Source organism: Catharus ustulatus, chromosome 24 (genome assembly GCF_009819885.2).
Source record: "Catharus ustulatus isolate bCatUst1 chromosome 24, bCatUst1.pri.v2, whole genome shotgun sequence".
Lineage (NCBI taxonomy): Eukaryota > Metazoa > Chordata > Aves > Passeriformes > Turdidae > Catharus > Catharus ustulatus.
In genome coordinates, this window is record NC_046244.1 from 1684061 (window position 1) to 1709931 (window position 25871).

At 55.9% G+C, this 25871-nt stretch overlaps 4 protein-coding genes and 1 pseudogene across 6 annotated transcripts; 1 reads left to right on the forward strand and 4 right to left on the reverse strand.

Annotated features, from left to right (window-relative positions):
- Window positions 1-2269: 2269 nt before the first annotated feature.
- Window positions 2270-8736, forward strand: CASP9 (caspase 9). Its single transcript, XM_042779967.1, is given in 12 exon segments — window positions 2270-2302; window positions 2304-2402; window positions 3331-3384; window positions 3386-3551; window positions 3932-4011; window positions 4172-4204; window positions 4722-4898; window positions 5900-5989; window positions 6613-6760; window positions 7115-7294; window positions 7472-7581; window positions 8210-8736. Coding segments are annotated over 12 exon segments (1263 nt in total). The 3' UTR covers window positions 8303-8736.
- A 1250-nt stretch (window positions 8737-9986) lies between these two features.
- LOC117007029 lies at window positions 9987-10861 on the reverse strand (annotated as a pseudogene).
- Window positions 10862-11790: 929 nt separating this feature from the next.
- LOC117006952 (chymotrypsin-C-like) lies at window positions 11791-14110 on the reverse strand. Its single transcript, XM_033079738.1, is given in 9 exon segments — window positions 11791-11858; window positions 11961-12113; window positions 12728-12873; window positions 12956-13092; window positions 13174-13299; window positions 13381-13478; window positions 13556-13597; window positions 13600-13649; window positions 13756-14110. Coding segments are annotated over 9 exon segments (810 nt in total). The 5' UTR covers window positions 13796-14110; the 3' UTR covers window positions 11791-11840.
- A 2379-nt stretch (window positions 14111-16489) lies between these two features.
- LOC117006951 (chymotrypsin-C-like) lies at window positions 16490-20335 on the reverse strand. Of its 2 annotated transcripts, XR_004420048.2 has the most exons (9): window positions 19709-20335; window positions 19509-19600; window positions 19334-19431; window positions 19127-19252; window positions 18876-19012; window positions 18642-18787; window positions 18343-18495; window positions 17488-18250; window positions 16490-17247 (listed from the first exon to the last, which is right to left on the reverse strand). XR_004420048.2 is itself a non-coding variant. In XM_033079737.2 (8 exons), the coding sequence occupies exons 1-8, from the start codon at window positions 19890-19892 to the stop codon at window positions 18233-18235; spliced, it is 954 nt and encodes a 317-aa protein (XP_032935628.1). In that variant the 5' UTR covers window positions 19893-20335; the 3' UTR covers window positions 16490-18232. The 2 variants fall into 2 exon arrangements, 1 of the variants encoding a protein (XP_032935628.1); XM_033079737.2 differs by having other exon boundaries at window positions 16490-18250.
- A 96-nt stretch (window positions 20336-20431) lies between these two features.
- EFHD2 (EF-hand domain family member D2) lies at window positions 20432-25192 on the reverse strand. Of its 2 annotated transcripts, none has more exons than XM_033079740.1 (4): window positions 24980-25192; window positions 21820-21967; window positions 21555-21689; window positions 20432-21417 (listed from the first exon to the last, which is right to left on the reverse strand). In XM_033079740.1, exons 1-4 carry the CDS (start codon window positions 25174-25176, stop codon window positions 21283-21285), a joined length of 615 nt encoding a protein of 204 aa, XP_032935631.1. In that variant the 5' UTR covers window positions 25177-25192; the 3' UTR covers window positions 20432-21282. The 2 variants fall into 2 exon arrangements, with proteins under 2 accessions (XP_032935631.1, XP_032935632.1); XM_033079741.1 differs by lacking the exon at window positions 24980-25192 and adding an exon at window positions 24088-24230.
- Window positions 25193-25871: the final 679 nt, after the last annotated feature.

Sequence of the window (25871 nt, forward strand, 5' to 3'; positions counted from 1 at the left end):
ATTGAGGACAGGTGTGGGCACCGCAATATAAGAGATATTAAGGTGTTAGAAAGCGTCCAGAGGAGGGCAGTGATGTTGGTGAAGGGCCTTGAGGGGAAGGAGGAGCGGCTGGGGGCACTGGGTCTGTTCAGCCTGGAGGAGACTGAGGGGAGACTGATGACAGTTCCACCTTGCTCTGAGGGGAAGAGCAGAGACCGACACTCATCTCTGCTCTGTGACAGTGACAGCTCCAGGGAGCGGCTGCAGCTCTGTCAGGGAGCTTTAGGTTGGATATCAGGAAAGGTTCTTCCCCAGAGGGAGCACTGAACAGGCTCCCCAGGAATGGGCACAGCACTGAGCCTGTCTGAGTTCAAGGAGCATTTGCACAACACTTTTGGGCACATGATGTGACTCTTGGGGTGTCCTGTGCAGGACCAGGACTTGGACTCGATGATCTATGTGAGTCCCATCCAACTTAGCATGCTCTGTGATTCTGTTTTGGTTTTTTTGTTAAGTTGTGTTTATCCAAAGTCAAGACTTCTTTCTTGTCTCGTGCTCTGGCAGTGAGGAGGTTCACACTGGGAGGGAGCACAGATGGGACAGGGACCTGAACTGGCCAAAGGGATATTCCACACAACAGTGCCCAGTGTATAACTGGGGAGAGTGACTGGGAAGGAGCTGATCTGGGTTCAGGAAGGGGATCTGACATCAGTCAGTGGGTGGTGAGCAACTGCATTGTGCATCACTTGTTTTTCCCCTTTATTATTGTTATTGTTGTTATAATTACCATTACTACTGTATTTTACTTTATTTTCAATCATTAAACTGTTATTTTCTCAATATACAAGTTTTACTTTAGTTCTCCTTCCCATTCCACAGGGTAGGAGGGAAAAGAAGAGGGAGTTGAGCAAGTATCTGTGTGGTGCCTAATTTCGAGCTCAGTTTAACCCACAACAGTTGGCTTAGGGAGTGTGGGTTGGATTAATGGGTAGGGAGGTGGATCAAGGGCTGGCTGGATGGCAGAGCTCAGAGGGCATCATCTACCTGGAGGTCTGCAGTCAGTGGCTTCCCCAAAGATCATTACTGGGGCCCAGTGTTAATCAGTTTGTTTATCACTGATCTGGACAGAGTGATGGAAATGTACCCTCAGCAGGCTTGGTGATGATATGGAACTGGGGAAAGTGGCTGATCCACCTGAAGGCTGTGCTGCCATTCAGCAGGACTTTGAGAGGCTGGGGAATTGGACAGAGAGAAACTTAATGATGCCAACAAGGCAGATTCAGGTCCTGCCCCTGGGGAAGAACAGCACCAAGTACCAGCACAGGCCGAGGTGACCTGCTGGAGCATCTCTGCACAAATTACCTGTGGGTCCCATGCTCAGTGAGCTGTCCCTGAGCCAGCAGAATGTCCTGGGGGCCAAGAGGCGCTGGGGTGCACTGGGAGGAGCACTGGCAGCAGGTCAGGCAGTGACCCTGCCCCTCTGCCCAGCCCTGGAAGGCACAGCTGGGTGCTGTGTCCAGCCCTGGCTCCTCACCAGAAGGCGAGGAAGTGCCTGGAGCATCTCCCTTGCTGAGGAGAGGCTGAGGGAGCAGGGGCTGCTCAGCCTCCAGAGGAGACACAGCTGAGAGGGCCCTGTCTGTCCCTGCCTGCAGGGAGGGGAGGGCTCAGCAATGGCACAAGAACAACGGGCAGGAACTGATGCACAGGAAGTTTATCTGAACATGAGGAAGAACTTCTTTGCTGTGCGGGTGACCTAGCGAGGGTGTGGAGTGTCTGTCTCTGGAGATACTTTAAAAATCGCAACAAACACCAAAACACAAAAGGACGGAATTCTGTTTCGTTTGCTCCCTTCTGGACCGTACCAGGACTCTTGCAGCCTGACTCCGTGTGTGATACTGGGACTCCGAGGCGTGGCGCTTCCGGGCTGAGCGGCGGTTCCGGGGCAAAGCGGCGGCTCCAGGCAGGGACCGACAGCGGGTCCGAGCACTGAGCGGCGGTCCCGGGGCTGAGAGGAGCTCCGGGCACTGAGCGGCGGTCCCGGCTCCGAGGAGGCTCCGGGCACTGAGTGCGGTCCCGGCTCCGCGGGGCTCCGAGCCGTTGAGGGCGGTCCCGGCTCCGCGGAGCTCCGGGCACTGAGGGCGGTTCCGGCTCCGCGAGGCTCCGAGCATTGAGAGCGGTCCCGGCTCCGCGGGGCTCCGGGCACTGAGCGGCCGGTCCCGGCTCCGCGGGGCTCCGGGCACTGAGCGGCGGTCCCGGCTCCGCGGGGCTCCGGCAGCCCGGGCTCGGGACCATGGAGGAGCAGCAGCGGCGGGCGCTGCGGCGCGGGCCGGGCCCGCCTGGTTGCGGCGCTGCGGGTGGAGCCGCTCTGGGAGCCGCTGGAGCAGCGCGGGATCTTCACCCGGCCCATGCTGGAGGAGCTGCAGGTGGGCCAGGGAGCGAGGCGCTGAGCACTGGGGTGGCCCGGAGGGTGTCCGTGTTCCCTGAGAGCCGGGATGGGGTAGATCCTGCATCCCCTGAACCCAAGGGACAGGCCCAAGGGAGGGTCCTGTGTCACTTGAGCCCTGGTGACAGGACTGAAGGGTGGCCCCCGTGTCTCCTCACCCTGGTGGCTCCATGTCCCCTTAGGCCCAAAGAGGGAACCCATGTCCCCCAAGCCCTGTGACAGGTCTGTGGGGTGGCCCCCGTCTGCTCACTCTAGTGACAGACATGGGAGGGATTGTCTTGTGTCCTCTCAAGTCCAAGGGAGACTCCAGGTCCCCTCACTGTGGTGACAAGCTCATAGGGCAGCTCCATGTCCCTTTAGCCCTGGTGATAGGCTCAAAGCCATGGCTCTGTGTCCTCTCACTCTGGTGACAAGACCTGGGTTTGTTCCTTGTGCAGATAAGATGTTTGAGAGCCCTCCCACTTGTCCCTTCTTGTCCCCAGCCCCAGGCAGTGCCATGGTGTAGGGTTTCTCTATGTGTCCCCATCCCAATCTGATGACACCCTTAAAGTATTCTTGTTTCCCCCCTTGGTTACAGGTGACAGGCTTGGGGTGACAGACCTCCTGTCTTACACACTGGTGACAGCCCAGGGGTACCTGTTTGTCCCCAGGGGCCAGACTTGGTGTGCTCCCTCTCCCCCTTTGCCTCTGGACTCCTTATCGGGCTGGGTGTCCCCAGTGGTGACCATTGTTGTTGGAGGGGGGTCTGGTGTTTGCTGGGATTCTCTGACTATTTCCATTCGGTTTTGCTGTTGTTTACCCCATGTCCTGGGTGTAGATCCCACATTGCCCTGCTCAGAGCTCAGCGTGGTTGGAAGGGCTGCCCAGGCACTGCATGAACACCTGTTCTGGGTTTTTCTCCTCTGCAGAACGCTGGCAGCCGAGGAGAGCAGGCCCGGCAGCTGATCATTGACCTGGAGACCTCGAGGGAAGCAGGCTTTCCCTGCCTTCCTCTCCATCCTGCGGGACACTGGGCAGGGCAGCCTCGCCGAGATGCTGATGCAGGAGTGCCAATCCCGGCCGGTGCCGCCGCAGCTGCCGGAGCTGCGGCCCGTGGAGCTGGAGCTGCGGGAAGAAAAGCAGCGTAAAAGTCAGTGCTGAGGGTGTGGTGTGTGTGTGGCAAACAGCAGCATTGGGGGGTGGCACCTGGCATCCCTCTCACTGTGGGCAAGACTCCAGGAAGTCATGATTTTTATTGTCCTGGTAGAGGTGACTGTTGGGAGGATCATGGAATCCCCGAATGGTTTGGGTTGGAAGGGACCTTAAAGCTCATCCCATTCTATCCCCTGCCATGAGCAGGGACACCTTCTACTATCTCAGGTTGCTCTAAACCCTGTCCATCTTGGTCTTGAACACTGCTAGGGATGGGGCCTCCACAGCTTCTCAGGGCAGCTTGTATGTCCTGCTTTTCAGTAATGGAACCTTTTGAGCTCGGACTCATCATCTGTATTTTTTTTCATGTCATTGCAGATGTGACCCCTCATGAACGTTTGTCTATCCCAGTCCAAGCTGAGAGTGAAAGACCTCGGATACCTCCTGTGCCAGCCCGGGTAAGCCACATTCCACTCCTAGAGCCACAGCATGCCAAAGGCTCATTTCCAGTGTGGTGGGAAGGGGAAATTCATATGTGTTGGGAAAGACCTGAACTCTAGGACTGTGGTCTTGTTGTGGAGTGTGGTGAACTGAATCCTGTGTTTGTTTTGTGTTGTAGGTTCAGCTGTTAACAAGAGGAGCCATGACCAAGTTAGTATTTGAGAAGGCTAAAGTGTTCCCTACTGGGCAAAAGCTAAGTGCCTCATAGCTGACTCCAGAAAATATTTCTGGAAGAGCTGGTTCTCACTTTGTCCTACCTGAGCAATTGCTCCATGGCTGTAACAGGGCTGATGGTCTCAGAATGGGTGAGTCATAGCCAGATCCTCCTTAAGGTTACCACAACAGTAACACAAATTCTTGGCTCCTATTGGTGAGGTTTGATTATAATGCCTGAAAGAATTTCTCAGAATTTCAACTTGCTGTTGAACATGCTATGGAAAAAGCAGCAGCTGGTTTTCCACAAAGGTTTGCCCCAGTTTAGTCGGTTAGTTCTTGTTCCTGGCTGCTGATGAGATGTGTGTGGAGAATGGGTGCTCATACCCATCCCTAGGACTAGAGAAATGAAAAAGCTGTGAGATGAGCCACTTTAAGGATTGGCATTGTATCCTGCTGGATTAGCCAGCAACACTTGGAATAAGAGGGAATTTAACTGTGACATTCCTGCCAGGAATATGAGATGAGAGCGGATCCCTGCGGACACTGCCTGATCCTCAATAACGTGAATTTCTCCAGAGACTCGGGGCTGTCCACCCGGGAGGGCTCTGACATTGACTGTGAGAAGCTGCAGAGGCGCTTCAAGGCCTTGCATTTCACCGTCCTGACCCAGCGGGATCTGAGAGCTCAGGTGAGGCTGGTGTATCCTGCTGCCGTGAGGGATGAGAGGTGAGCCTCTGGCAGTGATGGGAATGCTTTGGTGGATGTGTCTCGTGTTGGCAGCACATCAAAAACCTCCCACAAAGAAACAATGCACCGCTTGCATCCTTGCTACTTTATCCAATGCTCACCCCGCTCCCTAGTAACTGTAGCAGGGCACGCCTGGGATTAACAGCAAGAACTAGGGGTAAAAGATATAAAGAGGCTCTTTTCTCCCAGGGTTTCTTGGTTTATTTCTTCATGGCTTCCAGGGGGCAAAGAGGAAGTTTCCCAAGCACAGGGATCTTGTCTATGTTCAGGAAAGGGGAGGAGAAACGTGGCTTCCTGCCAGTAGGGTGGCAGAGGGGGTAGGGTCAGTCCATAGGTATTGTAGGGTCCACAGGAATCAAGGGACACACTGTTCTTAATTCATCTTGGGTACAGGGTTATAACACATCCTCTTGCTTTATTGCTTCTGCAGTTGCAGAAGGAGAGAGGATCTTGCACATTTTCATCTCTGCATGAATGTTGAATCCTGGTTGTGATTTGTAGGGATTTGGTGAGGCTGTTTTGGGATAGCTCAGACAGCTGTGTCATGTCTGTCTGTGCCATCCTCGGCTGTTACTGGAAGTGTTGGGGGAACTTGATCAACTGAAAGTAGAATATGGTTCTCTGGTCACACACCACCTCCCAGTCAGAAGCAGTGGATTTTATCAGATAAATCATGTGGAAATGTGCTTTGGTTTGTGGTGCTGTGTTGTAAAGAGTGTAGAGAGATGAAAAATCTGTGTGATTAAAGCAGCCAGTGTTAAATAAGGGCAGACATGCAGAAATACTCTCTGCCAATGGCTTTTGCCAGCTGTGCTTGGGGATCATGTTATCCTGTGGCAGAGATTGACTGGATCCATGGCAGGGCAGTTAGAACAGGGCCTGGCAGTAACCTGTGGCTGAGATATTGTTCAAAAGATTCTCACTGTGATGTTTACCACGCAGGAAATGGTGCTGGAGCTGCTGAAACTGGCACAGCAGGACCACAGTGCTTTGGACTGCTGCATTGTGATCATCCTTTCCCATGGCTGCCAGGTGGGTTTGTCCCATCCCTCCTTTTGTTCCTTAGCTGTGGGAAAGGGTTAATTCCCTGTCCTGTGGTCTCACACAGGGTGAGAGGGAAGTGGTTTGTCAAAACCTTTTTCTGCTATCACAGTACATTTCAAAGAGTTACACCCTTATTCTGTGTTAAAGAAAGCAGGAGCTTCTTTGGTGTGGTCTGATCCAGTGGTGCCAGTGGACAAGTGCTTTCCATTTTGGAAGTTGGGGCTAATAATTTGGAAGTCCTTCCTGTTCTCCAGCTCAGACAGGGAGATGCTATTAGCAATGAAGCCTGTTTATTTCCTTCAAGTCATTTCTTGAAGGAAGAGGAGAGGGATTCTTAGGGAAATGGTGCATGGTATGTGCCTGCTGTACCAAAGGATGAAGAACCCTTTGCTGGAGGATATGAGTTGGATAATAGAAGTTGAATTGCTGGGGTTTAGTGCATTTCAAATGTCTCCTGGATGTCCCCTCACCCTGACTTGGCAGCAGGCATTCCCACAAAGACCAGGATTTGTTCTGGTACCTTTATGCCATGAAGCACCTGATGGGAAATGGGCTCCCTCAGAACTGGCCTTGCCTTCCATGTCACTAGCTCCTGCATTTTCCTCTTGCAGACGAGCCATATTCAGTTTCCTGGAGGCGTTTACGGAACGGATGGAAAACCCATTCCCATAGAAAAGATTGTGAACTATTTCAATGGGTCCAATTGCCCGAGTTTGAGAGGAAAACCCAAACTGTTCTTCATCCAGGCCTGTGGTGGAGGTGAATCTTTGTGTTGGCTCCGGTAGCGTTGGGCTGCGGAGATGTGGTCAGGCTGTGGCTTTGGCTCCCTTTCTGTTCATTGACTGCACCTCTATCCAGCTGTCTTCTCACACCAGCTGCCTCTTACCATGTGCTGAGAGTCTGTTCCAGCTTTTCACACACAGTGAGGAATTTTGTATCAACCACCAATGACTTTGACTCAAGTGGTGCAGCCCAACAGCCAAAACCCCTTGTTTTGTTCTAGGGTTTTTGTCCTTTTCTTTGCCCATCTTTTCTTAATGTTGGATGATTCACAACTGTGAATCTCTTGGGTGGGATGAATGTCAGGACCTGTGTTGTTGCTGTATTTTTCAGAACAAAGGGATCAAGGCTTTATAGTGGATTGTGATTCGCCTGAAGATGAAGTTCCTGGGGGTTCTTTGGAATCAGATGCAACCCCATTTCAGGTTCCATCGGGTAATGGGGATGAGCCCGATGCCATTGCCAGTTTACCCACACCCAGTGACATCTTGGTGTCCTACTCAACTTTTCCAGGTGAAACAGCCTAAGCAAATCCTTTTCTGAGCATGGGGGAATTGGCTAAACAATCAGAGCTTCATGGTCAAAGATGGGGGCAATTCAGGACAACCCAGCTCTGTGGAGCAGCAGGAACTTGTTGGGATGACAACAGCAGATGGGTTTTGGCATAACATTCTCCTTCTTTGTCTGAAGGTTTTGTCTCCTGGAGGGAGAAGTCGAGTGGCTCGTGGTACGTGGAAATGCTGGACAGTGTGCTGGAGCAATATGCCCATTCAGAAGACCTGCTCAGTATGTTAGTGAGGGTAAATGTCCTTTTTGTTCTGCTTTCTGTTGATGAAGGAAATAGTCAGGGGTGTGATCAGCTGGGGCATGGAGGCCTGCACTCAAAAACAGAGTGAGGATATTGAGTTTTGAGTTTAGGGATAGGCTAATTTGAGATACTGCAGAGAGGTTTAATTACAACGAAAGTGTCTGGCCTCCATCTGCCAAAATTCACTGGAGGTTTCTCCAGTAGGGAGTAATCCTGGCAATAGAGGATTTCTTTAATTCTTCTGAAGAAATTCCTAAAAATTGTCATGGCTTATCCTATCCAAGCTGATGGGATTTGGATGCTCCTGTAAGCTTGTCCTGGGGGTGGAAGAGTACAATGTACAGGGAGATGGAATGAGTCTGGCTGATCAACATCTGCCTTTGTGTGCCTTGTTGACTCAATATTGCCAAGGCTGTGTACCAGTGTGGGTGCCCCAGATACTTTTTCTGTTTTCCGTGGCTAGGAGAAAAGTCCAATGTGGAGGGCGAGAGGAACTTACAGAATCACCTTGTTGATGTTTTCTGGTTATTGTGGTGCTTCTTTGGCCACCTTGGCATGGCAGCCATTGATTTCAAGAGATGAGGAGAGCATCCTGTTCCTCAGCCTCTCTTCTGTTCCAGGTGGCAAATGCTGTCTCTGCCAAGGGGAGGTACAAGCAGATGCCGGGATGTTTCAATTTCCTCCGTAAAAAACTCTTCTTCACGTGTGACTGACACGTGGGCTCCAAGCTCCCTGCCAAGCACTGGAGATTCTTCCTGTGGCTGAATGAAATCTGTGCCCACCATGACTTGGTGTCAGTGCTCCCTGTGGGTTTTGCCTGTGTGTCCAGATGTTTGTCTGGAGAAATGTGATCTGCGAGTGCTGGCTTTGCTGTGGAGTGGAGATGAGATGGAGATTGTGCTGAGCCAATGGGAAATGTTGTGGATGGAGCAGGAAGTCCCTTTGCTGGACAACAGAGTCAGAGGAAAGCACTTCTGGCTCATCCTGACGCAGCCATGCTCAGCATCAGAGTGTTTTTCTTTGCTGATCATGATGTTGGTGCCTGTGCTGCCCAGGTAACTGATTGAGGGGACCAGGGTCTGATGTTCAAGTGAAATGGGATTAATTTTGCAGTCCATGTTTTTAATAAATGCAATTAAAGAGCAAATCTTCAGCTGTTTTCCCTTGTCTTTTCCATCTCCTCATTGCCATTTCAGCACCTCTGAAGGTTCCTCTGAAGTGGGAGGAGTAGGAACCTGGGAATACCCAGTCTGCTTTTGCAGTCACTGAATATTTCCATGCTCCTTTGGGAGCATTTCAGGTGCTTTGAGGGTGCTGCAGGAGGGATCCAGGGCTGCCCAAGCACCCAAGGAGGGTGCAGCTGGAGCTGGGTGTGACTGTGATGGCCTTGCCTATGCTCAGGTGTTTATGAAACCTCAAGGTTCTCTCCTTTATTCCCCTTCTCTATTCCTCAGGGCAGTGGAGCTGTGGGCTGCCCTGTCCTGTGTTGTCCATTTTTGTACAAAGCATCTGGGTGTGCAGGTGATCCCAGGGCTGATTCCATCTCCCCTGGATCTGTTCTCCTTTGGGAAAGGTGACCCTGCACTCTTCCCCTGGTTTATTTTCCCACTTCTTTCACTAAGGAAGCATTAGGACTGGGTGTGCTGTGGGCACCCTGGCTGGAGTGGGGGTGACTTTGAGAAGAGATGGCTCAGCCTTGTCCCTCTCCTTTCCATGAGATGCAGTGGCTGTTATTTCCCCAGGGCATCTCTGGCAGAGGTGGGAACAGTAGGAGCACTCTGGCAGCACAGGTGGTGGAGGAAATGTGTTGGGACCAACCGAGTTAACGCAACACCCCCATTATAAATCTGCTGCCAGCAAGGTCCTCTGAAACATCCCAGTGCCAGCCAAGACACCTAAAACCTCCTTGGGCCAGCAGGTGACCTATAGACCAGCCCCCAAGCTCCCTGGAGCCCCCCAGGACCACCAGACCAGATTCCAGCCACTCTCCCATCAAACCACCAGTCAATTCTTGAACTCCTTGGCTTGGCAATGGCCATGGCTCTACTCCTAGCTGGGAGTACCTTACGGGATCTGTGCCCACCTTAGGCTCCCCAGGACCCTGCCCAGCCTCACTCCATGATGTGGGGGCTCTCCCCACCCCACAGCAGAAACCCAGGACCACAAGATACAGGCCCTGGTTCTGTTCCACTGCTTCCCCTTGAAAGAACCACATGAGCTCAGCAATATTGTCTTCATCACACGCAAAGGAGAAGTGTTCAGGAAAATAAAAAACTTTTAATGAATCTACAGAATTCAGTCAGGTTTCAGACATACAAAGAGGAACTGTTCCCTGAATAGGGGGTGAGCTGCAGTTAAAGAGACACAAATCCCATGGGATGGAGTCCAGGAGGGGCTTCATTTGGAGGGAGGGGGAAGGGGGATGGTGCCTGGCCTCTCTGTGCGGATTGGTGGCCACATCAGGGGGGGCAGGGGAGCTGGGTGGGTACCCCGGACACTGGGGGCAGCTGGGGAGGCACTGGCCTGGAGGGGGGCATAGGGGGCAGGAGGGGGCATGGAATTGGGCAGGGGGAATCATGGGGCCAGCCTGTTCATCAGGGGAGGGGGCCATGGGGGGAAGTTCGGAGGAGCTGGGGGCTTCTCCATCTTGAAGTGGAATTGAAGAAAGAACTGTTTGGTTTCTCTGTTCCAGTCAGTCCAAAACTTTCCCTCAGCTTTCCCCATTTCTCTGCTTGGCACCTTGAAGGCGATGGTCTCGTAGGGCTGTGCTGCCATCAGCAGGTGCTGCCAGTGCTGGGCTGGGGGCTCTCTGTGCTGCTCATGGGCTGACATGAAGCGGTGCCGGGGCAAAATGCTCTCACTATCTTGGGGTAGTCCATCTGGAACAGAAGGCTCTGCTGGCCTGTCTCTGAGTCTCCCTCTTTGGTGACTTTGCCCAATTTTCACGAATTTCTTCACTTCCACTTTGACCTTCTCTGTGGCAGGCTGGGCAGGGGCTTCCTTGGCTTTCTTGGTAGCTCATTGGGCCAGATTGGTCTGATGCTTCTTCCCCTGGGTATGTGCCAAGTAACTCCCTCGTTGTTATGGAGCGCCAGGCAAAGCTTGCACTTGTAGGAGCCCAGATGATTTTTCATAACATTTGTGTCCTTGTTGATGTTGAGGGTCTCCAGGGCCAGCTGCCACAGCTGCTCCCACCGGTCCTGGTTGCTCTCGGAGGCCGAGGCCACCCCCCCGCTGCCCGTTTTACCCCCAGGGTGATGCTGGAAATCCATGGTGGGGAATTCTGGGCTTCAGCTCCTGCTGGAGAAAGGGAGAGTCTGCCTGTGGTCCAGCTCCCACTCTGGTCCATGGCTCTCCTCCCAAGTATATTTATAGCAATTAATTTTAAGTTCTTACCTAAGTCCTATAATCTTGATTTTTATCTGCAGCAGTTCTAGAAATAATTATGTCATAAAAAAAAAAAATTTACTGTTCAAGCAGACAAAGTCAGAGTACAACCTGACACCCTGTCAGGCAGGGTGTTGGCAGCAGTCCCATTCCATGGTGGCTGCATCCTCCTGCAGTGACAGATGTGGCTCAGTTGGAGCAGTGCTCCTGTACAAGGTGCAGTTTTCCTCTGAAGGTCCAGTGATGATGTAGGAGGGTCTTTGAGAATCCAGTGGAAAAAGGCTGCTCTGATGTTCCAAATCTCAGATGTTTTTTTCTGGGTAGGAAATGTTTGCCTCCTCCCCTGGGTGGAGCATCTCCCAGTGGGATGATGTAATTTTATCAGTCCTGCAGTGGGACTCAATGGGCCATTAACAGGAGATACCTCCTGGAGGAAGGATGGGTTGTGGAAAAGATAAAGGTCACTGCCCTGGTTTAACAGATGGCCCATTAACAGAAGATATCTCCCACAGAGATAAGGATCACTGCCCCACCTGGTTTTAACAGATGGTGACAGAATACAAACTTCTGGTTACATCCTGCATTGCAACCCAAGGCAGTTAAATATTACTTTCCTACATTGTGAAATACATTACTTGCTTTGTTTAGTTGCTTTCTTTTAAGAGGTAAGATGATTCTAACTCTAAAACAACTGTAATGAAACACTGATAAACCCCTGTTTGTGAGTAAAAATTTTTATTCTTTTTAAAAAAATCTTACAACCCCCTAGTTCTGCTCCACCATGTCCCCTCGAAAGAACCACATGAGACGAGCTCAGCACTATTGCCTTTATTACACTCAGTATTTGTGCTCCGTGCTGTGTCCTCAGTTGGTGCTGATTTTCTGCCAAAGAGAAGACACGGGGAGGCTCATGATGAGACTGCTGGCAGGGCAAGGGGCAGTGTGGCCAACCCCCTGCATGGGGGCAGAGGAAGGGGCACCCACCTCGTTGATCCAGTCGATGTAGGCAGACACGCGGGTGAAGACCGTTGGCTTCTTGATCATGTTGCATTTCAGGCCGGAGCCGAAGCTGACGATGCCCTCCACCTCCCAGACGCCATCCTCACGCTGGCAGTTCAGGGGGCCGCCAGAATCGCCCTGTGTGGAGACACAGTGTGGGCCATGGGTCCTGGGCAGCACACCTCGCATGCCACACAGTGCCCGCCACTGTCACAGACAGGTAGAAAAATTATATAAGAAAGGCCTTATGAAATCAGGCCTCACCCTGCTAAAATTGCTAAAGCTGGCCGGTCATTTCTTCTAAGTGCAGCTAACAGGCAATTTGCAAGTTCGTATGTGAAGCTATTTTGAGAATAGGAAGTTAGTTTAACACAACAATCTATTCTGAGGGTGAAAAACAAATGCACCTGTGTAAACAATGAGAGAACCCACAAAGGAAAAATGTAAACATATCTAGAGAAAATATTTGATAGACATACACAATAGCCCTTACCGACCAATGTACTGAATTTCACTGTATTGCTGACCAATCAGGTTTAACACAGTGCCTTCTGATATCTCCTATAAATATGAGCTTTGTGAATAAAGAACTGGCTTTGTGCATGAAGAAAATGGAGTCTTGACTGATTTTTTCCACCTCCATCCCCTCCCGTCCCGTGTTTCCAATGGCACCTGTGGCCCTGCACTGCTCCAGCACTGCTGTCAATCCAGCTCTGGGCTGGGGGCAGGTACCCAGCAGGGCCCACACTCACGTTGCATCCAGAGACGACGCCGTCACCGCCGGCACACACCATGGTGGTGCGCACCAGGCTGCCCCACCAGTCCCACTTGGAGCAGGTCTCGTGATCCACCACGGGCAGCAGAGCCTGCTGCAGGGCATCGGCCAGGGGCCCGTTGGCTGCAAAGACAGTCACACCTCACACTCTGCACACCCCCTCCCCAGGGACCCCTGGGGACCCTCCTGGGGACTGTCTGCTTACTCCTGATGCGTCCCCAGCCGGTGACATAGCAGGGGTAGTCGTTGGCCAGGACCTTGCCAGCGTCCGGCAGGCAGGCAGCACGGATGGTGTCACTCTCCTGCACCTCCTCTGCCAGCTTGACCAGGGCAATGTCATTCCTACAGGGGCACATGAACCATGAGGATGTGGTCCCCAGCTTTGTTGCCCCCCACCCACTCCTGGACGTATTCCATCCCTACAGGACAAGGATGGAGTTCCACTTCTCATGGACGATGGTCTTCTCCACACCCACAGCCACAGAGCCGGCCTCATCATCCACTGCCAGGTCCTGCTTGCCCAGCACCACACGGTAGGTCAGGGAAGAGCTGCCAGAGACAGAGAGGGTGTCAGTCCCCACAAATACCTCACCCTGCTGATACAGATCCCCCCAGCACCCCAACACACACCTGATGCAGTGGGCAGCTGTCAGCACCCACTGGGGAGCAATGAGGGTCCCACCACAAGTGTGGTGCCAAGCGTCAGAGCGGGAGTACTGCAGTGAGATCTGCAAGGACAGAGGCACAGGGTCAGAGCAGGAATGTCCCCATCCCTGTCCCCATGCCCATCCCTGTGCCCTCTTACCTGCCATGGCCAGCTGTGGGCTACGGCGTCAACCCCAGCCGACCACACGGGCTGCTCAGCTGTGGTGGCACAGCCGGCTGGCCGCATCCGTAGGCTGTGTGACACCCGACAAAGGGACATCAGAGGCTGCCTGTGCCTGCCCAGGGCCGTGCCAGGCCCTGTCCCCCTGCCCCAACCCTTGCCCCATCCCCTGCACTCACCATAGCCCAGCAGCACGAAGAGGCAGATGGCTCCCAGCATGGTTGCGGTGCTCAAAGGTGCTGCAGTGGGGCTGCTCTCCCCTCTTATAGTGTCCACACTGCTGGTGACCTTGGAGTGGCCCCACCTGCCACTGCCATGTGGGGACTGTCCCACGCTGTGGGCACAGGGGCTCCTCAGCCTCACGGCCCCCTCTTATCGCACTCAGCGTCCTGCCTGGGAATGGCCACATCTGCCTGTGCTGTGCTGGCTCTGTGCTGGGACATGGTGGGGACATGGTGGGGACACCCGGTCCTGCTCTGGGAATGGGCAGGGTCCCTGCTGGGCACAGCTGGCGGGCAGCCCCCCACCCATGATGCTGCCAGTGGGGTGCTGGGCAGCCCTGCTGCCCCCAGCCCTGAGCACTGACTCCCCCAGGACACTCCCTGTGCCCAGCCTCTCAGTCCCCCAGGGTGAAGGTTCTCCCTTTCCTGAAATGCTCCTCACTGGGTGTCTGTCAGTCCCTCTCAGTGTTTGTTCACCTTTTGTACCTATCCTTGGCATATTTGGGTGCATGTTCCTGGCTGCTGCCTTGGCTGTGACATCACCTTGGTCGCTGGTGACACCTTCTGTACTGGGGGCTCGTGGCTGTGCCATGTACGACTACGAAGTGTGTGAGGATTTTGGGGTTTTTGCTGTGCTTTATGATGTCATTTTAGATTGTTGTGTTTATGGTTTGAAGCAGCAGAAGTTTATTTTAGGGGTTTATTTTGTATCTTTGTATCAGGGCAGTGGTGAGGCTAGAGAAGAGCACCTGGACCTGTGTGACACTTCTGCCCGGGGGAGCCAGGCCCACCCAAGCGCCCCAAGGGGGTCCAGCAGGAGGTGGGGTGTGGCTGGAATGGCCTTATCCTCTGCCCAGGGCTTTTTCCCAAGAACTCAGTGGCACATGTGACCCTTTCCTATCTCCCTGCCATGTGAGATTCTGGGTTGCCCTGTCCTGTGTTGGCTGCTTTTGCACAAAGCACCTGGGTGTACAGGTGATGCTGGGGCTGATCCCATCTCCCCTGGACCTGTTTTCCTTTGCAAAAGGTGACCCTGCACTTTTCCCCCTTGTTGCTTTCCCTGCTTCTCTCAAGGCAACCTTGGGACTGGGGTATTCCATAGTCTGGAGGTGCATGGAGCTGGCTGATTAATTTTGGGCAGAAATGGCTCCATCTTGTCTTTTTCCTTCTTCCATGACATGGACTGCAGTGGCTTGTCCCTTCCTGGGACATCCTTGGTGGAGGTGAGAGTGGAGCAGGAGCACTGCAGTGGACACAGGGCTGGTGTTGGGGTGTGTGGTGGAACTGGAGGACAGTGGGGGTTCAGAGAGAGCTGGGGGAATGCTCTTTTGGGTTTTCTCTTGGTTTGAAAGACAGGTTTATTAAAAAGGCAGGAGCCTCTCTTTGAAACGGAGAATGTAAACCCTCTCCCTCTAAATTATTATAATTTTGTAATTATGGAGCTCTCAGGCAAAGATGTGGGAATGGGAATACAGTTCTTTACTAGGAAAAATTAAAATAGAAATGTAGTATTACAAAGAACAAACCCCAAACCCTGACACAGTCAGAGTACAACCTGACACCCATCAGGCAGGGTGTTGGCAGCAGTCCCATCCCATGGTGGCTGCATCCTCCTGCAGTGACAGATGTGGCTCAGTTGGAGCAGTGCTCCTGTACAAGGTGCAGTTTCCCTCTGAAGGTCTAGTGGTGAAAAAGACTGCTCTGATGTTCCAAATCTCAGATGTTTTTTTCTGGATAGGAAATGCTTGGCTCCTCCCCCTGGGTGGAGCATCTCCCAGTGGGATGATGGAATTTTAATCAGTCCTGCAGTGGGACTCAATTGGCCCCTAAGGAGAAACTAACTCCATGGAGAAAGGATGGGTTGTGGAAAAGATAAAGAACACTGCCCCACCTGGTTTCAATGGATGGTCCATTAACAGAGGATATCCCCACAGAGATCAGGATCACAGGCCCACCTGGTTTTTAACAGATGGTGACAGAATACCTGCTTCTGGTTACATCCTGCCCTGCATGGTTTACTCCATGGGCCCCACTGCTCTTCTCTCTCCTTGTGTTTCAGTGCTGGATGTCCCTGAGGGGATCCTGGGATGTGGACTGGCACCATGTGTTGGGGCCATGCTTCCCTATGGCTCAGTGCCATCAGCATCAGGATGCTGCTCAGTGTCAGGAGAGTTTGTTCATATGTCCCTGGGTGTCCCGAGTGCTCAATTCCAAGAGTGAGTAAAAATCACCTTTAAGATGTAATTTTGATGTAAGTGATTGTATGAGTACTTATATTTCAACTGTGAATCAGAAGTTATGAACTTCACAAAGTTTTGCTGTATTCTCTTAAACTTCACCTTATTCTCCCATATTGTTAAATATTAATAATGAACATCCTCCTACAGAGCGTATATCAGATGTCACACATTTAACAAAAATAAAGTTTACACATTTTTAGGTTAACTTGTAGATTTAATGTGTCAGTTATAAATGACTGTGAACAAAATATAACTGACTAAACAACAATTAACATGTAAGTGTAACAAATATTCATTCAATTCTATGCAGCCTTAGAGATCAAAAGCAGTTGAGGCTGAAGTCACTGGGTTTGTTCAGCTGGAGGAGGCTGAGGTCAGACCTCACTGGAGGCTGCAGCTCCTCCTGAGGGGCAGCTCTGATCTCTGCTCTCTGTGACCAGGGACAGGACCTGAGGGAACGGCTGCAGCTGTGTCCAAGGAAAGACTGGATGGTTGAGAAAGGTTCTTCACCCAGAGGGATCACAACTCTGCACCACCTCCTGGGCAGGGGGACCCTGGCTGTTGGGGTGACACACACTGCAGGGGGGTGCCCATGCCTGGCTGGGTGGGGCAGGGCTGATGCCCCAGCACAGAGGCTTGTGGCACTCTGGGACCTTGTCTGGGGCTCTTCCATCCACCAAACCCGCTCTGAGGATGGGACTCAATGCACAGGTACACACACAACAGGCTGTGACACCAGGGTCCTGCACTCCCCGCCCAAACAGCCGTCCCTGTGGCACATGTGGGTACATGCAGAGGGGACAGGGGCACCCCACACTGCCCAGCTTCCCATGGACAGCCTGGAGCTCTCCATCCAAGGCAGCAGATCCTGCTGCCAATCTCAGTCTGGCATCCCAAGCACCTGACCCCATCCTGCTGTGCAGAGTGGTCACCTCCACACATCATCTAGCAGGCCTTTAATTGCCTTTGGGGTGATCCCTACAGATCCTTTGCCACAGCACATTTCCTGTCCATCCAAACCATTTCCCCACCCTGCATCCTTCTTCACCTACTAAAATGTCAGGCTCAGATGGTGCCAGGGGGTCCCTGGAGAGTCCCAGGGTGGCAGGGCTCACAGGGTGGCAGAGCTCACAGGGTGGCAGGGCTCACACGTGCCAGGGCTCGTGCCAGTGCTCTTGGTCCCTGGTGCAGGTGCCAGTGTTGCTCTGTGCTGGGGACAGTGCTGCTCAGTGTCCAGTAGCACCATGGCTTCTAAACCAGGCACTGCCCATCATGTCCCCTGCCAAGCCTGAGGTGCTGCCATCCATCCCAGCTCGCTCTCCACCTCCTCACCTGCTGGGGATCACGGCCGGGCTACCGCAGCCAGGATGGGAGGATCTGTGAGGGATGGCTCTGCCCAGGGGCTCACGGTGCAGCACCCACTCCCATCTCCTGGACAGCCCCTCCATACCTGCTCTCACACCATGGTGCCTTTCTCCTGGAAATTTTCCCTCTCTCCTCCAGTGCAGCCGTGGCTCCTCCTGCGAACCCCATAGCTTGGGGTTCTGTCAGCTGCACACACCCAACTTGTTCCTCCAGCCACCACGGAAGGAGATCCATGGTAAGATGCTCTGCTCCTGGGCCACATGACAGGTCCTAGAGATGGAGCTGGCAGTGCCATACAGCTCCCAAGGGCTCCATCTCCAACAGAGCTCCTGCAGGCACCCCGACCGCTTCCCGAACCAGTCAGACTCTCTCAAGCCCCCCAAGGCCAACCCGGTTCCCCATTAGAAAGTCAGCCCTCATCTAGACAGTGCCAGTGGGGTCTCCTAAAGCACCCTGGGACAACTGTTCCAGATCATCCCCAAGGGCTAGCTGGGCTCCCTGGAGCTCCCCTGAACAACCTGGACAGACCCCAGCTCCTCTCCCATCCAACTACTTGTCAAACCTCGAGCCCCTTGGCTCAGTCATGGCCATGAGGACAGAAAGCATCTTGCAGGATGTGCCCAGCTGCCTTCCCAGAGCCCTGCCCAGCCCCACTGCACAACAGGGACACCTTCCCCAGCACACAAACAGGACATGGGCATTACCAGCTCCAGCCCTGGATGTGTGTCCCCAGCTCCACCACATGCCCACCCAAAAAAAAACCAGCCAGACCAGCACAGCACTTTTGCTTTTGGCTTTTATCAAGAGTGGCATGTCCACATGCTGCGTCCTCAGTTTGCGCTGATTTTCTGCCAAAAAGACAGAGGGGGATCGTGGTAAGAGCCTCAGTGGGGCAAAAACAGCCCCTGTGTGGTGTGGGGGCAGAGGAAGGGGCACCCACCTCGTTGATCCAGTCGATGTAGGCAGACACCCGGGTGAAGACCGTTGGCTTCTTGGCGAAGTTGCAGCTCAGGCCGGAGCCGAAGCTGACGATGCCCTCCACCTCCCAGACACCATCATCGCGCTGGTAGTTCAGGGGGCCGCCAGAATCGCCCTGTGTGGAGACAGAGTGTGGGCCATCGCTCCCCTCTAACACTGCCCTCATCCCTACTGGCCATCCCCCAGCGTGGCTCCATCCCCTCTCCTCCCAGTGCCCATGGTGCCCAATTGGACCCCACCACGCTGCATCCCCACACTCACGTTGCAGGCAGAGACGACGCCGTCACCGCCGGCGCACACCATGGTCTCGCGGACATTGCTGCCCCACCAGTCCCTCTGGGAGCAGGTTTCATAGTCCACCACGGGCAGCAGAGCCTGCTGCAGGATGTCAGCCAGGGGGCCGTTGGCTGCAATGACAAAGCCAAGGCAAAGCTCGCACCTCACGCCCTGCGCCTGCATTCCTTCCCAGGGACCCGCTGGGGACACCCCACTTACTCCTGATGCGTCCCCAGCCGGTGACATAGGAGGGGGCGTTGTTGGCCAGGATCTTGCCAGCTTCCGGCAGGCAGGCGGTGCGGATGGTGTCGCTCTCCTGCACCTCCTCTGCCAGCTTCACCAGGGCGATGTCGTTGCTGCAAGGAGACACGAACCATGGTCCCTGGCCATGAGAACAGGGTCCCTGGCCACAGGGACAGGAGTCTGTGCCACACCACTCACAACCCACCCCGACGGATCCCATCTCTTACATGATGAGGTAGGAGTTCCATTTCTCATGGACGATGGTCTTCTCCACACCCACAGCCACAGAGCCGGCCTCATCATCCACTGCCAGGTCCTGCTTGCCCAGCACCACACGGTAGGTCAGGGAAGAGCTGCCAGAGACAGAGAGGGTGTCAGTCCCCACAAATATCTCACCCTGCTGATACAGATCCCCCCAGCACCCCAACACACACCTGATGCAGTGGGCAGCTGTCAGCACCCACTGGGGAGCAATGAGGGTCCCACCACAAGTGTGGTACCACGATCCATAGCGGGTGTACTGCAGTGAGATCTGCAAGGACAGAGGCACAGGGTCAGAGCAGGAATGTCCCCATCCCTGTCCCCATGCCCATCCCTGTGCCCCCTTACCTGCCATGGCCAGCTGTGGGCTACGGCGTCAACCCCACCGACCACACGGGTGCTCAGCTGTGGTGGCACGGCCGGCTGGCCGCATCCGTAGGCTGTGTGACACCCGACAAAGGGACATCAGAGGCTGCCTGTGCCTGTGCCCAGGGCCCTGCCAGGCCCTGTCCCCCTGCCCCAACCCTTGTCCCATCCCCTGCACTCACCATAGCCCAGCAGCACGAAGAGGCAGATGGCTCCCAGCATGGTTGCGGTGCTCAAAGGTGCTGCAGTGGGGCTGCTCTCCCCTCTTATAGTGTCCACACTGCTGGTGACCTTGGAGTGGCCCCACCTGCCACTGCCATGTGGGGACTGTCCCACGCTGTGGGCACAGGGGCTCCTCAGCCTCATGGCCCCCTCTTATCGCACTCAGCGTCCTGCCTGGGAATGGCCACATCTGCCCGTGCTGTGCTGGCTCCGTGCTGGGACATGGTGGGGACATGGTGGGGACACCCGGTCCTGCTCTGGGAATGGGCAGGGTCCCTGCTGGGGCACAGCTGGTGGGCAGCCCCCCACTCATGATGCTGCCAGTGGGGTGCTGGGCAGTCCTGCTGCCCCCAGCCCTGAGCACAGACTCCCCCCGGACACGGCCCCCCTCCCACCACCACCCCCCAGGCACAAGGTCTCCTTATCTCACTCTTGATGTGGGTAAGGCCAACCAAACACCCACAGTGCTTCAGGGTGGGAGAGACACAGGTGTCAGCAGCTGATGGCCTTCAGTAGCCCCACACCTGGGTCACGCCCCTGCTGCTTCCTGTGCCAATGAGCCACGGCTCGTCTCTGGTCAGTGCCACCCTCTCTGGTGGGAATCACGTGCCCACGGTCAGAACCCACTCCCCAGATTCCTTCCCCCCATGCCCATTCCACAGCAACACCCCAGCAACCAGCACTTAAGAAATATAATATTTATTTGGGATTAAATTAAAAAAAAACATAACACACCCCCTATGCCGCCACTCGGGGGACACTGTTGACAGATGTGGGTTTTTACAGCCACCCACAAAGACAAGAGCCTCAGTGACCAATGGCAACCATTTATGGCCACCACGCTCATCCTGCCAGGCTGAACACAACATGAAAAAACATAATACAGCCCCATGAGCCAGCAGCTGTCTTTCTGCACGTCTGTGACCAAAATAAAGAGAGACACAGCTCCTGGGGGGCTCCATGCCAGAGGGGTGAGCACCCACCCCCAGCACCACACACACACACACACACACACAAAGCCCCTCTACCAGCAGCTGGCCCTTCCCATGGCTTTTGTCACTGGTGTCACACACAGCAATACCAACAGACACTGAGCCAGCATGGCCACCACAACACCCACCACGGCCACCTGTGCAAGCCCTTGTCCTGCAAACCTCCCAGTGCACTCACAACACACAACAGTCTGGGCACAGGTGTCCCAGGGACAGACATTCTGGACACAGCTCCCCTGGGACTCAGCAGCAGCAGCTCCCAGTGCAGCTGTGGGCAGAGAGCAGGGTGCTGGTCAGGGTGGGGGGCACGCTGGGGAGGTGGGGGGCACAAACAACACCTACAGACACCACAGCAAGAGGGGAGGGGGGAGCTGGGGCTGACTGGACTCTGCCAGCAAGGTGGGTGCTGTGCTGAGCCCACGCCAGGATCCTGCCAGCAGCCCAGGTGGCACACAGCTTGGGCACTGCTCCCAGCATGGGTGGCACGTGGCACAGGCAGCACTGCCACTCTGGGCACTGCTGACCAGTCCTGCCTGGCCCTGTCACTGAGTGAAGTTGGACTGCAGCTCCTTGAAGGCTGCTTTCCTCTGCTTCAGCTCCTCTGCCTGCTTCTTCTTCTCCTCCTGCTCTGCCTTGATCTCCTCCTCGAACCTGCTGGCTTCGTTGATGGCTTGTGCCTGCAGATGGAAAGGTCCAGCTGTGACCTCTGCCAAGCTCCCCTGCCCACCCCAACATCTCCACTCCTGCCTACCCAGCACCAAAATGCCCTGGTGCATCACCATCCTGTAGTGGGACCTCCTGAGCCCTGCCTCACCTTGGCCTCAAAGAAGTTCTTGGCGCCTTTCACCCCCTCTGTGGAGACATCGATCTCGGAGAGCCGGGCCAGGGCGTGCAGCCCGCTGTCCTCCTGCAGCTCACCTGCTGCTGCCTTCCGGAAAATCAGCAGGAACTGCGAGGGGAGAGGGTAGCATTGGCTCCCTGAAGGCCCCAAACCCACCACAGCCACTGCCCACCTTCTCAGCAGCCTGAACAGTGGCTGGGGACATGTCCCTGCCAGCACGGAGTTTCCTGTCCCTCACCTCTCGAAAGCTGAGCTTGCTGTCCAGGTCTTCATCCACCTCCTTGATCATGTTCTTCAGTCCCAGGTGTGTCTGTGGAGCCCCCAGCTTTTCCATCATCAGTTTCAGCTCCATCAGATCAATGAAGCCATCTTTTCCTGCGTCGTACCTGCAGGATGGTGGCACAATCCTGACACATCACCGTGGGGCAGAGCCCACACAGCCCCCCACACTGACCCCCCAGCAGCAGACCCCTGTGTGCTCTCACACTGCCTGGGAAGCAAAGAGAGAGCAACAAGGAGTTGGGCACTGTTGGTGTCCGGCAGCTCTCCAGACCACAGGAAAGCTGCTGCTGAACCACTAACAACCCCCTGGAGCACTGTCCAGGACTGTGCCTGTGTCTGTGCAGCACTTGGCAGGAGAACCTGCCAGGATGCTGCCAAGCCTGCTGCCAGCTCCCTGTGCCAGGAGCCTGAGCTCCCCTTGGCTGCAGCATGGGATAACAGGCCGTGGGGCTAAGCCCAGCAGGCACTGCTCACCATGGCACCACCTCCTCCTCACTGTGGCACCTCCAGGTGACCCATCCTCACTGCCCAGAGCCTGTGCCCTCCATGCTCAACCTCTGCCAGGTGCCTGGGCTTGGCTGGGAGCTTTGGGCACAGCTCTGCTCACTAATTCCTACAGAGCTGTCAGGAATGCCTCTCCTCAGACTCCTGCCTGTGGTTGTGCCACACTTCCCTCCAGTTTCCAGGAACCACCCCTGCCCGCTGCCTGCGCACCGTGGGCTGTGCCAGCAGCACGCTGGTGTGGCACAGCGACATCTCCACGGGGAGCCAGCACGGAGCCACGCTTTGTACAGCTCCACACGCTGTAGGTGGGCAGCTACACACTGCACCCGTTGTGACAGGGCTTTTTTTTGGTATCTTGTCACTGCAGCAGCCATGCAGAGCCTTGGCTCCCCCTGCCGCAGGTCTGTGACTCATCTGTACCTCCCCTGCTGCTGTCTGCTCTGGCTGTGTCTCCAGCAGCACCTTCCTGATCTGCCAGGGACCACAGTGGGGCTGGTCCTGCTCACCCCTGCTACTGCTGCCATCACCCTCAGAGTGGGGCTGTGGGCACAGATCCCACATGAATTTTGCCTCCAGTATCCCACTTGGACCCATAGGATCATAGAATCATGGAATGGTTTGGGTTCGAACAGACTTTAAAGACTACCTCATTGCAAACCCTTGCCATGGGCAGGGACACCTTCCACTATACCAGATTGCTCCAAGCCCTGTCCAACCTTGGACACTTCCATGGATGAGGCACCCACAGCTTCTCTGGGCAACCTGTGCTAGGGCCTCACCACTCATGGGGATGAACTTCCTCCCAGTATCCAAACTAACCCTGCTCCCGTCACTTTTGAAGACTTTCTTCCTTGTCCTGTCACTCCATGCCCTTGTCCAAAGTCCTTCTCCATCCTGCATCCCACAGTTTCTCCACAAGGGGTGAGCTGCCTGTCCTGACTTGGCCACTTCATGCCACGCAAGCCACCTCCCCAGATGCAGGGCACTTCCTTTCTCTCAATCCCCTCTGTTTTTTTGGGATACCAGCATCCTCCATCTCCCAAAGGAGATGCAAAGAGTCAAAACCCTTCCCCACATCACTGTATCCTCTACAGCCGGATTGCCACATCCCAAGGACAGTGTGGCAGGGCTCTGCTCCAGAGCATCCTTCCCTTGGGAGACCCTCCCGGCTCCCAAACCTGCCGAGTGCCTCGCAGCCCTGGCGCTGCTCCTTTCGCTGCAGCGACACGCCGCAGCTGCCAGAGCAAACACGTCTGCTCCGCACGCCGCTCCCTCGCCTGCGCGGCGCCGACCCCCGCCCTGCCATCTGTGCCCGGAGCTCCCCGGGCACGGCCACCACCGCCCCAGGCACCGCGAGCTGCCACTGTCCCCGCCGCAGCTCCTTCTGCTGCAGGGCACGGCTCGCAGCAACCTGCACGGCTGGCTCGCTGCCATGTGCTGGCTGTGAGTGCCAGCCCCCAGGAGGACACGAGGGACACGGAGGCACTCTGTGCCAGCCCCCAGGAGGACACGGGGACACGGAAGCTCCCGTGTACCGGCGGGGATGCTGACAGGGCGCGCCCGCACCCTACACAGCCCCCAGCCTTGTGTTTCGGCGGTCACCGCCTCCAGCCCCCCCAGTTCCTCCACCTCCCCGCTCGGGTCCGAGCGAGACCACCCAGGGTGCCGGTGCGGATCCTCCCTCTGCCCGGTGCCAGCGGTACTGGCATCTCAGCCATGCCTTCGCCTGGGCTCAGCCGTGCCTCCGCGCTTTCCAGGAGTCTCCACGCCTCCTGCACAAAGCACCCAGCGCGGGATCCATGGGGATGCTCCGAGCCGTCCCGTTCGCCCCTGGCTATTCCCGCGCATCTCACGGTTGGAGTCACCCCGATTTCTAGCTCCCCCTGGAAATTTCCAGGGCTGAAGGCTCGCTGCCAGCTCCCCCCCTTTCCCAGGGGCCGGGGGCCGAGCTCGTGCTCCGAGTCACGCTCCGCCACGCGTGGTGGCACGCAGCGCGGGCAGGGATGCTGAGGACACACCAGCCTGGCCTCTGCGGCCCGGGAGCTGCGGGGATGAAGGATCCCTCGGTGATGCGGCAGAGGCAATGTGGGGGTCCCCGTCCCCTCTTTCAGACCCCTTTCTCTGGCCTCAGCACCACGGTACCCCTTCATGGGGGACAGGAGGCTCCTTCCGCAAGAATTTAGCGGCGCTCAGGAACGGCTCCTGCAAGGAGCTGGATGAAGGTGTCCCCAGTGCCAATCTTGTGAGGGGTTTTGGGAGGAGAGGGGTGCACCTAGCATCTCTCCTGAGAGGGGCTGGAGGGGGATCCCTCCTGCAAGGAACTGGAGGTGCCTTGGCATCCCTGCTGCACAGAGATGGGGCGGGCAGTCCCTGACAAGGAGCCGGGGGATCCCTCCCGCAATAGGCGGGGGTGCACGGGGGTCCCTCTCACAAGGAACAGGGGGTCCCGCCCGCAGGCACGGGGCGGGAGGCGCTGGGGCATCTGCCCTGCCGCAAGCCGGGATAGCGGGGATGCAGGAACCGGGATGTCCTGGGGGTCGGATGCCCGGGGTCCCCCGTCCGCCCCGGCGCTGCCACCCGGGTACCCCCCTCTCCCTGCGCCCCACACTCACTGTCGGAAGAGCCGTTCCATGTCGCGGAGCTGCCGCCGGGAGAACTCGCGGAATTCCCCGGCGGGGCTGAAGACGCGGCGGCCGCTGCCCCCGGGCGAGCCCTCGCCCACCGCCCGCCCCGCGGGGCTGCCCGGAGCCGGTCCCGGCCGCGGCCCCCGGCCCCGCCGCCCCTCCGGCTCCTCCGCCGCCGCCGCCATGGTGCGGTGCCCGGATGGCCGCGCCGCTCCGCCCCGCTCCGCCCCGGGGCCGGGCTGCAGCCCCCCGGCTCCCGCGCCCGTCCCGGGGGGCTCCGGCTGCCCGCCCCCGGCAGCGCATCGCCGTCCCCTCGGACCGCCCCGCCCGGCTCCCGCAGCCACCCTGGCGGGTTCCTTCCCCACTCCCTCCATCCCTCCATCCCTCCATCCCTCCATCACCGTCCCTTCAGATCCCCTTCCCTCCACCGGCAACATCGGCAGGGCTCATCCATCCCCCAGCGGGATCAGCCTGGGATGATCCTTAGGGTCCGGCATCACCCCGGACCGTCTTTAGGGTCCCTTTCAACCCAAACCAGCCCATGATTCTATGAATCCATAGGCTCGAAGGAGGGTATGGGGAGTCTGGTGCACTCACAGCCCCTGTGCTCTTGCCCTCTCCATCCATTACTGACCCAGAGTTTGCCAAGGGTGGCGAGGGAGGACACACAGAGTCATGGAGCAGCCCAACACCTCCAGACACACCTTGCAGAGGATGCCCACGGCAGCACCTTTAACCTACACGGGCATAGGAGGTCATGCCTCACCCCAAAGTAAACCCAGGCATTCGGACAGGGAAGCACTTAGCTTGTCCCAGCACAGGGAGAAGGAAAACCAGGCCACAACAATTAGCAGAGCCCCATGGCACTGCCATTGCCGCT